At 46.0% G+C, this 12,057-nt stretch overlaps 1 protein-coding gene across 2 annotated transcripts in view; it reads right to left on the bottom strand.

Annotated features, from left to right (window-relative positions):
- Positions 1-9,759, bottom strand: part of syt9b (synaptotagmin IXb) — a 202,926-nt gene extending 193,167 nt beyond the window's left edge. For both annotated transcript variants that reach the window (XM_086008330.1, XM_086008331.1), the window contains exon 1: positions 9,494-9,759. In XM_086008330.1, coding sequence (XP_085864456.1) covers positions 9,494-9,641 — 148 coding nt within the window. In that variant the 5' untranslated portion in view covers positions 9,642-9,759. The remainder of the gene's footprint in view (positions 1-9,493) is intronic.
- Between the last annotated feature and the right edge of the window lie 2,298 nt (positions 9,760-12,057).

The raw sequence follows: 12,057 nt of genomic DNA, 5'->3' as shown, positions 1-12,057 counted from the left end.
GATTAAGAAGCCATACGGGATACTTGCCTTTATTAGCCGAGGCATAGAATATAAGAGCAGGGAGGTCATGCTTGAACTGTATAAAACACTAGTTAGGCCGCAGCATGAATACTGCGTGCAGTTCTGGTCAGCACATTACAGGAAGGATGTGATTGCACTTGAGAGGATGCAGAGGAGATTTAAGAGGATGTTGCCTGGGCTGGGGAATTTTAGCTATGAGGAAAGATTGGAGAGGCTGGGGTTGTTTTCTTTGGAACAGAGGAGACCTAATTGAGGTGTTTAAAATTATGAGGGGCCTAGATAAAGTGGATAGGAAGGACCTATTTCCCTCAGCAGAGGGGTCGATAACCAGGGGGGCATAGATTTAAAGTAATCGGTGGAAGGATTAGAGGGGAGTGGAGGAGAACATTTTTCACCCAGAGGGTGGTGGGGGTCTGGAACTCACTGCCTGAGAGGGTGGTAGAGGCAGAAACCCTCATCACATTTAAAAAGTACTTGGATATGCACTTGAAGTGTCGTAACCTGCAGGGCTACGGACCAAGAGCTGGACAGTGGGATTAGGCTGGAGAGCTCCTTGTTGGCCGGCACGGACAAGATAGGCCGAATGGGCTCCTTCTGTGCTGTAAATGTCTATGGGTATTGGTGAGGCCACACCTGGAATACTGCGTGCAGTTTTGGTTTCCATATTTAAGAAAAGATATACTTGCTCTCGAGGCGGTTCAGAGAAGGTTCACTCGGTTGATTCCAGAGATGAGGGGGTTGACGTATGAGGAAAGGTTGAGTAGGTCGGGACTCCACTCATTGGAGTTCAGAAGAATGAGAGGCGATCTTATCGAAACATATAAGATTGTGAGGGGGCTTGATCGGGTAGATGCGGTGAGGATGTTTCCACTGATGGGTGAGACTAGAACTAGGGGGCATAATCTTAGAATAAGGGGCTGCCCTTTCAAAACTGAGATGAGGAGAAACTTCTTCACTCAGAGGGTAGTAAATCTATGGAATTTGCTACCCCAGAGATCTGCGGAAGCTGCAACAGTAAATACATTTAAAATGGAGATAGACAGTTTCCTAGCAGATAAGGGAATTAGGGGTTACGGGGAGAGGGCAGGGAAGTGGACGCGAGTCTAGATTCGGATCAGCCATGATCCTATTGAATGGCGGAGCAGGCCCGAGGGGCCGTATGGCCTACTCCTGCTCCTACTTCTTATGTTCTTATGATTCTATGATGATCTGGTCATTATCACACTGCTGTTTGTGGGAGCTTGCTGTGTGCAAATTGGCTGCTGTGTTTCCTACATTACAACAGTGACTCCACTTCAATAAGTGCTTCATTGGCTGTAAAACACTTTGGGATGTCCCGTGGTCATGAAAGGCGCTATAGAAATGCAAGTCTTTCTTTTCTAGTGAGGCCTCATCTTCAATACTGCGTTGAAGTCTGGTTACCAGGGCAAGGTTTGGACCCTTCCACTTTGAAAGGAGGTGACCGAGAAGGGGGCCTGTTAGGAGGTTTATAAAATACTAAGTGGAATCGAAAAAGGTTAACCCTGAACTCTATTTCAAGTTGAACTACAGGACAAGGCGACATAGGTACACAGTTCAGGACTGAGGTCAGGAAATAGGCACAGCTCTTCATTCAAACGGGAAGACCTGGAAATCCAGCCAGGTCTTTGCTCCTTCGTACCCAGGAAATAGATGTTCCTGGGGGCATACAATAGGAAACTCAGCCCCTATATATAATCCATTCCTTTCTGGGACTTGAACCCACAACCTCTGACTCAGAGTGCCAGCCACTGAGCCAAGCTGAGACAGTACAGGAAACTTTCGTTTAACCGGAGGTTAAAAGTCCGGAAAGCTCTATCTAACGGCAAAATTCAGGAGCCGTTTCCTATAAGTCTTTTTTTACTTCTCGTTGCTTTTTTTTCCCCAGTCAGGCTCTGCAAGGCCAAGCTGAAGCTGTTGCTTAGCTACAGAGATGCTTTTAAGCTGCGGCCGACTGTTTTGAAGCTGTTGCTAAGCAACAGGGTTTGTTGATTCACACGGAGCTGAAAAGCTCCCTATGTTTTAACATTAGCGCTGGTTTATATGGCAGTTTTGATGGTACGGCACCAACTCGGTCCCGTCAGTGCCGGATACCAGAAAGTTTCCTGTATGTAGATAGTATGAATAACTCCCTATTCAGGACTACAGCTTGAATGCAAGCATTCATTTTCTCAATTAGGTCTTAAGGCAATTTTGGTTTTTTTTTTTTTAAAAAGAATATTTTTCCTTTATTCAATCAGTGGTCACATTAATCACTAATGGATTAAGCTAGCATGCGCCAGGTAATGCTCATGCACCTTGCATGTGCCCAGATCCAAAATTGGCAGGTGGGGCTCAGGATATTCCACCTCCTGTTGGTAAAACGGCCCCCTTTATATGGGGGACAGTTTGATATCAAGGCAAAGATAAAAGCTCCTTGCCACCAGGAATTAAAAAGCACAGCTATCACCAACATCTCGACTTCCGACTTCTCCTCAATAATCCTCTCATGTAGTCAGCACGTGCTCATAAAGAACGGATTGTATTTATATAACATTACATCACACCTCTTAGGACATCCCAAGGTTTCATATACAATGAATTACTTGGCAGTGCAGTCGCTTACTACATGGGCAAGCATAGCAACCATTTTGTGTTGACCAATAAGACGAATTACCATTTTATTATTTTTAGTATTGTTGGGTGAGGGAGACATATTCAGGGGTCAATCGTCAGATGTTTATTCAGGCTGTGGTACCTGTGGCTCAGTGGGTAGCACTCTTTCACCTCAGAGTCCAAAGGTTGTGGGTTCAGAGCCCCACTCCAGAGACTTGAGCACATAATAAGAAAAGAAATAGGAGCAGGAGTAGGCCAATCGGCCCCTCGAGCCTGCTCCGCCATTCAATAAGATCATGGCTGATCTGATCCTAACCGCCAATCCACTATCACAGAACCATCTCCTGAATCTAACAGAATTAGACACACGAAATAGGAGCAGGATCAGGCTACACGGCCCCTGGGCCCGCTCCGCTACCCACAGGGCCATGACCGATCCGAACCTAGACTCATGTCCAAATTCCTGCCCACTCCCCGTAACCCTTAATTCCCTTTACTTCTAGGAAACTGTCTATTTCTGTTTTAAATTTATGTAATGCTGTAGCTTCTACAGCTTTTTGGGGCAGCATATTCCATGGACCTACCACCCTCTGAGTGAAGTAGTTCCTCCTCATCTCAGTTTTGAAAGAGCAGCCCCTTATTCGAAGACTATGCCCCCTAGTTCTAGTTTCACCCATCATCGGGAACATCTTCCCCGCATCCACCCGATCCAACCCCTTCACAATCTTATATGTTTCAATAAGATCGCCTCTCATTCTTCTGAACTCCAATGAGTAGAGTCCCAATCTACTCAACCGCTCCTCATATGTCCATCCCCTCATCCCCGGGATTAACCGAGTGAACCTTCTTTGTACTGACTCGAGAGCAAGTATGTCTTTTCTTATATATGGACACCAAAACTGTACGCAGTATTCCAGGTGCGGTCTCACCAATACCTTGTACAACTGAAGCAATACCTCCCTATTTTTATATTCTATCCCCCTAGCAATGAAAGCCAACATTCCATTGGCCTTCTTAATCACTTGCTGCACCTGCATACTAACCTTTTGAGTTTCGTGCACCAGGACCCCCAGATCCCTTTGTACTTCAGTACTTTCCAGTTTCTTGCCATTAAGATAATAACTTGCTCTACGATTTTTCCTGCCAAAGTGCATAACCTCACACTTTCCAGTATTGTATTCCATCTGCCAAATCTCTGCCCACTTACTTAGCCTGTCGATGTCCCCTTGCAGGTTTTTTATGTCCTCCTCACTCACTACTTTCCCTCCCATCTTAGTATCATCTGCAAACTTTGATATGTTACACTCGGTCCCCTCCTCCAAATCGTTAATATAGATTGTAAAGAGTTGGGGACCCAGCACTGACCCCTGCGGAACACCACTAGTTACTGATTGCCAGTCTGAGAATGAACCATTTATCCCAACTCTCTGCCTTCTGTTAGATAGCCAATCCTCTATCCATGCCAGAATATTACCCCCAAACCTGTGATTTTTTATCTTAAGCAATAATCTTTTGTGTGGCACCTTGTCAAATGCCTTTTGGAAGTTTAAATACACTACGTCCACTGGTTCCCCTTTATCCACCCTATATGTTACTTCCTCAAAGAACTCCAGCAAATTTGTCAAACATGACTTCCCCTTCATAAAACCATGCTGACTTTGTCCTATTAAATTATGATTATCCAAATGTCCTGTTACTGTCTCCTTAATAATGGACTCCAAAATTTTACCTACCACAGATGTTAGGCTAACCGGTCTATAGTTTCCAGCCTTCTGTCTACTGCCCTTTTTAAATAAGGGTGTTACATTAGTAGTTTTCCAGTCTGCCGGGACCTTTGCCGAGTCCAGGGAGTTTTGGAAAATTATTACCAATGCATCCACAATCCCTACCGCCACTTCCCTCAAGACCCTAGGATGTAAGCCATCAGGTCCAGGTGATTTATTCGCCTTGAGTCCCATTATTTTACCGAGTACCACTTCCTTCGTGATTTTGATCGTGTTTAGCTCCTCCCCCCCCTTTAGCCCCCTGTTTGTCCAGTGTTGGGATATTCTTAGTGTCTTCTACTGTAAAGACTGATGTAAAATATTCATTCAGTGTTTTTGCCATCTCCATATTTCCCACCATTAATTTCCCGGTCTCATCCTCTAAGGGACCAACATTTACTTTAGCCACCCTTTTTCTTTTTATATAACTATAAAAACTCTTACTATCTGTTTTTATATTTTTTGCTAATTTACTTTCATAATTTATCTTCCCTTTCTTAATCAATCTTTTTGTTATTTTTTGCTGTCTTTTAAAGTTTTCCCAATCCTCTATCCTCCCACTAGATTTGGCTACCTTATATGCCCTTGTTTTTAGTCGAATACTATCCTTAATTTCTTTACTTAGCCACGGATGGCTGTCTTTTCTTTTACACCCTTTTCTTCTCAGTGGAATATATTTTTTTTGGAAGTTGTAAAATAACTCCTTAAATGTACACCACTGATCATGTATCGTCTTACCCTTTAATCTATTTTCCCAATCCACTCTACTCAATTCCGCTCTCATACCTTCATAGTCTCCTTTATTCAAGCTTAGCACGCTTGTTTGAGATCCAACCTTCTCACCCTCTAAGTGAATATGGAATTCAACCATGTTATGGTCACTCATTCCAAGGGGATCCTTTACTAGAACATTTTTAATTAATCCCATCTCGTTACACAGGACCAGATCTAAGATTGCTTGCCCCCTGGTTATTCAGGCTAGCACTCCCAGTGCAGTACTGAGGGAGTGCTGCACTGTCGGAGGTGCTGTTTTTCAGATGAGATGTCTGCTCTCTCAGGTGGGCATAAAAAATTCCCATGGCACCATTTTAAAGAAAAGCAGTTGGAGTTCTCCCCGGTGTCCTGGGCCAATATTTATTCCCCAACCAACATCACTAAAATAGAATATCTGGTCATTATCACATTGCTGCTTGTAGGATCTTGCTGTGCACAAATTGGCTGCTGCGTTTCCTACATTACAACAGCGACTACACTTCAAAAGTACGTCACTGGTTGTGAAGCACTGGAGGACATCGTTGAGCTCATGAAAGGTGCTATAGAAATGCAAGTCTTTCTTTTCTCTTTTCATGCCTTGGGATCTTTTACATCCACCTGAACAGACTTAACGTATCATCCGAAGGACAGCACGTCTGACAATGGAGAACTCCCTCTGAACTCTACGGATTCTCAGCTTGCATTGCATCAGCAAGTCCTGGAGTTGATGCAGGTTGCTGCATGCACAGGTATTTTCATAAACTCTTCCCTGCTTTCTCCTCAATACTAACAATTCCAGAAGGAGGGAGAGAGGTAGAACTGGCAGTAGGATTTCCTCCCCTCCCACCATACTGTTGAAGATTGAGCAGCAGAAGCTCATTAGTATCCGTACTGGTAGAAGCTCTACATTACCTTCTCTCAGCGCAGATGTAATTGCCCAAAAGGTGGGTTTTACTTATGCTGAATTGATCAAATTAATTACACTCAATGTAAATGGGAGCCAAATCATATTTATTCAACACTCTCAAACACTTCCCTTCAACTATTAACAAGGTACAAGCTACTTGTGTTTAAGGTTTTTAAGTTGGTATCTGGCACCTTGCTGTCCGTGAGCATTTATGTTGTTAAATTTGATTTCTGTAAATTGGCAGTAGATTAAACTGGGCAACACAAGTCTGCCGTCTCTCTGCAGAAAACACCTAAACAGCTGGGAGCTCATTCCCAGATAGAAACACACAGCACAGAAGGAGCCCATTCGGCCCATCGTGCCCGTGCCAGCTCTTTGAATGAGCTCTCCAATTAGTCCCACTCTCCCCATGCTCTTTCCTCATAGCCCCGCAAATTTTTTCCTTTTCAAATATATGTCCAATTCTCTTTCGTAAGCTACTATTGAATCCAGTTCCACCACCCTTTCTCCCAGAAGATGACTTGAAAGACCAATATAAAAAGACCCTACACTCTGTCCAGCAACATACCTGAACCCCAAGGCCACAATGAAAATACTCTCTGCTCCACCAGTTATTTGTTTTTCATTTACATGCCAGCTATCCATATAATCAGCCCCATCAGCCATGGCTCAGTGGGCAGCATCCTTACCTCAGAGTCAGAAGGTTGTGGGTTCAAGTCTCACTCCAGAGGCAAAAGCACAAAAATCTAGGCTGAGACTCCAGTGCAGTACTGAGGGAGCGCTGCACTGTCGGAGGTGCCATCTTTTGGGTGAGATGTTAAACTGAGGCTCCCTCTGCTCTCTCGGGAGGACATGAGATCCCATGGCACTATTTTGAAGAAGAGCAGGGGAGTTCTCCCCAGTGTCCTGGCCAATATTTATCCCTCAATCAACATCACTAAAACAGATGATCTGGTCATTTATCACATTGATATTTGTGGGAGCTTGCTGTGCGCAAATTGGCTGCCGTGTTCTACATTACAAGTGACTACACTTCAAAAAGTACTTCATTGGCCGGAAAGCGCTTTGAGATGTCCAGTGGTCATGAAAAGCACTATAGAAATGCAAGTCTTTCTTTTTTTCTGTAGACTCTTGATATCTGGCTGACAAATCAGTGCCAGGATCTCCTGAATCACAAGTAATTAAGTGCTGTTCACTCGCATCGACCAGGAAGTGGGCTACCAATGGCCCAAATTAATTTCACTTGGGGCTCGGAGACAGGAAGCTTTCATCCTAGAAATCTGGGCTGGATTCGAAGCTGGATCCCAGAGGTGAAACGATAGCACTAAAAACTTTCACGAACCAATTCCCCTCCCCAAAGCAGATATATTCATTGTTACCACAATGATAGCTTGAGAGCACTGTATGTATCATTTATTAAAAAGCAAATGCCAGGCTGTAATTTTATTAAAGAAATGGCTATTATACTCGTCTTTTGGATGAGACTTTAAAACTGAGGCCCCATCTGCCCTCTCAGCTGTATGTAAAAGATCCCATGGCACTATTTCACAGTGCAGAGCAGTTCGCCTGTCCTAGCCAATATTTATCCCTCAATCAACTCTCAGGTGAACTCAAAAGGTCCCTTGGAAGAGCAGGGGAGTTCTCCCCGGTGTCCTGGGCATTATTTATCCCTGAATCACCATCACTAAAACAGATGATCTGGTCATTATCACATGGCTGTTTGTGGGAGCTTGCTGTGCGCAAATTGGCTGCCGCGTTTCCTACTTTGCAACAACGACTACACTTCAAGAAAGTGCTTCATTGGCTGTAAAGCACTTTGGGACGTCCGGTGGTCGTGAAAGGCGCTATAGAAAGGCAAGTCTTTCTTATAGAAAGTGAAGACAGTTTAACTTCAACAAACAGTGGGCCATACTTACAGAACGCATCTTACATCGTTCATACATTCCAATGCAACTAAGGAGTCCTGCCTGACATGTACATCATACAGGGTTACAAGCCGGCCCACACCCTAATGCAACAACCCCACCTTTTGTCAGGAGCTCAGAGAAACGCAATGATCAAATAAAGCAATAACTATACTGGTAATTGCCCCCCAATCACACAGAGAACTTGGCTTTTCCGTGACATGCATTTTCTGGGAAACAAAATGGCAAGTAACAGGGCGTGGCGACTACCTAGAAAGCTACAGTTAAACTGAGACTAGGTCTGGTTTTTTAACAGCGCCCCATAAATCAGGACTGTTTAATAAAGAATGTAGGTGTAGGAGCGTGCAATGCATGCAGACACTGAATAGTTTGGGCTCTAACTTGGGGCTGAAATCTACATTGCATTTACCGCGGTCGACTCTCCCTGGAGCTTAGGGTCCAGTCACTAGCCCGGTTTGGAAAGCAATGATTGAATTGTATTTAAAACCACCCGGTGATCGATTACGTCTGGAGACTTGGCAGCGGCCTGCCGTCGCACGATCACATCCCTCCCCCCCCCCCAAAAAAAAACCAGCTGAACGGATGGCAAATACCGACGAATTGTGGTCGCAGTTTAAAGCGGTGCTGCATCATTAACAAGGCCTTTCGAGCCAAACTTTGCTCCTTCAAACACAACCCTCGCCTCCCTCCCCCAATACAGTCCGGACAGGGCGAATTCCAAACTACAAATTGGAGAGATTCATTCATGCATGACCTACATTTTACACCATCTCCACTGGGTTGCAAATGCTATTTTTGAGACCGTTTTAGGAAGCTAGATTTGTATCATTGGAATATATTCAAAATATTAGGCTCCCAATCGGCGATGACAGAAGCCAACTTCACATCCTTCTGTTGTACGAAAACTAAAAATGTCCATTTGCAGTTGCCGATGAGAGAGTCTTCGAGTTCATCGCCATCTAAACTTTATGAAGCGCACACTTGTTCGCAGTGACTTGGCCAAAGCTTAACTGGAGACCCACACAAGCGGGGGAAAGCAACTTAACCCTTAAAGCGCCGGGACTCCCAAGTGCCGAGCTCCAGCAGACTGGGGCTGCGGTACATCATTCTTCGGCAATGGGTCGCAGAATGTTCGTCGTTCATTAAAAAGGTCGAGATTTGGTCTAAAATGTATTTTAGTTTAGGCTGGTGAGTAATCGCTGCCTCGCCACTGTTTTAAACGGGAGAGAATTGATCCTAGAGGAAGATTTCAGCGAAATAGTTATACCTTGTGGTAAAATTCTAATTCAAAAGATGCATTTATGCCCCAGTGCTTGGCTCGGTGAGACAAATGCTTGCCTCGGTGGTCGGGTTTGGCACAATGGTCCTGCTAAGACTTTCCTATCAGTTTTAAAATATGTATCGAAAGAAAGGTTAATGTATTCATTCACACAAGTAGCAGGATAAGACTTTGCCCCGCTTGCACTTTTAATACAAGTCAAAAAAAGGCAGGAACTCGCCCGATGCCATACCTGAGTCTGTGTGGCGTGGTCGGCCTCGGTCACGGAGATAGTAGGAAAAATCCAGGCAGCTTTCGTGTTCCACCAGCCCTTTAAAGCAGAGTTCGGTCACTATATTGAGCGCTTTCTGACAAAGCTCGTCCTCTCTGTCTCCAGTCATTTCCCATCAACATCCTTCTGAATGGGGCTCAGCGGCCGGTCCACGGAGGGCAGAAGTCAGAGGAGCTCCTTTCTGGTCACCGCCCAAGACCAGAGCTTCAGCACCGCGGACAGGAGCCCGGCTTCTCACACCCCACCCCACCCACTCTCCCCTGTCCTCCCCACCCCACTGTGCTGGCCTGGAGTTGGTGCTCCCCACCACCAAACCCTGTGTGTGTGTGTCTGTGTGGAGAGAGAGAGGCAGCTTTTTTTTGGGAGAGCCTGCTCCTTACCAAGCCTGCTCCTCTCTCCCCCTCCCGCACTCTCTGGATGTGATCAGCGCAGGAGGGGCGATCGGAGCCGCTCCATCTCCCAGCCCCTCTCCATTGGCGCCGGCCGTGAGCCGCTCACGTAGGACTGGAGATAAATGGCTTCCAAACCCAGGGCTGCCAGCGATTTACTTAGCAGCTGTGATCGCCAGGGATTGGCAAAGCGGCCCGCCTGAAGACGCCGGCGCTAATTAACCAGCGCCCTTTCCCGTCACTTCCCTCCTCCGCCGATCCCACAGGCATTTGGAGCCCTCTCCAGATAAAGTTTACAAGTGCTGGTCTGGGGGTGATTACCATCCCTCTCTTACTTGTCCACCGCTATTTCACTGCAGGGTTTCCCCCCCCCCCTCTCTTTGCCCCACCTACCTGAAATGAGAATAGCTCAGTTGCCACATCCCTCTCTCCTTATAGATTTTGATTTAAACCGGACGGCATTGTGTGACGAGGGTTTTTTGTTGTTCTTGTTCTTGTTGCTCGAATCAGATTGAACAGTTTAACAGGTGCAAAGTTGGCAACCCACAAATCAGGAAGGTGATACTATGAGAACCCAGGCGTTCCTGGATGTCTGGCACCACCGCCAAGCCGGGACACTCGGGGAAGTGTTGCTAAATGGCAACCAAAAAGAATAGGACTCGAGGAGAAAGTAGGAATGGACAACAGAGGGCGAGGGACACAGATCGCAGGGATGCTGTATCCGCTGCCAAGTGTTTGAAAGCATAATACCGTTTCTGTTGCAAGTATTAGAATACATTTTGGAGGCGTTGGCGGTTTAAGGAGACAGATGCAGTTGGAGAGGCACCATGACTGGGATTCCAGCCGCCTCATCTCAGCCCCAGTGTCGCCAGCCTGAAACGTTAACACTCTCTCTCTCTCTCTCTCCCCACAGATGCTGCCTGACCTGCTGAGTGTTGCCAGCATTTGATGTTTTTAGCAGCAGCCTGGCTTGTGTTCAGCACCATCTGTGCGGACAGCAACCCGCCTGGAGTTTGCCTGAGAAAGGCTGGAGCGAGGTGGCCCGTCAACCCTGCCAGGTGATCGAATTTTAAATGAATATCAATTGGATTTTGTCCCAAATAATACACACACACACACATACATTGTCCTCGAGAAATTGAGGCCAGTACACAGCAGCGGCTTGATCGACTGACTTAATCCGACCTCGATTCAGAAGAATACTGTTTATCCCAGCAACAGTCAGGAAAACGGAATAACCCTGTCGTTATTTAATTAAGAGAGACATTTAAGTGGCGGGTATTGTGCAAAGCCGTTAAATACATGGATCATCGCTGAGCGTTGGGTGTCAGTTCACGGATGAACGTCCTCCAAACCTCTCGGCTCAGCTGCAGGACCAGGAGGAGCGGGAAAGGGGGAATTGGGATCCAACCCAACAGGGGCAGGTGTGTCAATTCAATATGGAAGGCCAGCACTTCGCCCCCCCCCCCTTGGATGGGGGTGACCTGTCTGCCCAAACTATCTCAACTATCAACCCAACTGCAAAGGGTGTCGAGAGAATCAAGCTAAGACGGATCGAAAGAAAGTTGCATTTAAAGACGAAGTCAAGTTTTTTTTTTGGGGGGGGGGTTGTTATGTCTCTCAATACTTTACGGAAAAGTCAGGTGTATCTTACCAGAAGGGCTTTGTTCCATAGGTCTGGCGGGTTGCGTTGTGCCGGATAGCAGGTAGGACCCTTTCAGCAACATCTCGAATCGCGGGGGGGCCTCCCACTTGATTTTTTGTTCTCGGTCAGGGGCAATTCACTCTCTAACCAGTGCCGCTTTCAGCTGCCTTTTTTTGTTGAAGGGACGGTCCTCTTGATTGCCCCCTTCACTCTTGAATCTGAATGTACAGTTTGTGAAGCGCGGCCCCACCACAAAGCTGCCTCACAACTGGACACGACTTTTCCGAGAGAGAGGAGAGAGAGAGACCGAGAGAATCTTAAAACATCCACCCACCAACTACTTCTGTGAAGAAACAAACCTTCCGCTGAGCGCGGCTACCTCTACCCTGGTGATCAACCTTGTTCAAACTTCCAAGTGAGCCGAACTTCTCTTTTGCCATCACTCAACTAGTCGTTTTTTTTTTTTAAAAAGCAGATCCATGCATTAATAA

Source organism: Somniosus microcephalus, chromosome 15 (assembly GCF_052327205.1).
Source record: "Somniosus microcephalus isolate GS21.2 chromosome 15, FLI_Smic_1.0, whole genome shotgun sequence".
Lineage (NCBI taxonomy): Eukaryota > Metazoa > Chordata > Chondrichthyes > Squaliformes > Somniosidae > Somniosus > Somniosus microcephalus.
Note: the sequence above shows the minus strand (reverse complement) of the source record. Positions and strands in the feature narration are given on the sequence as shown.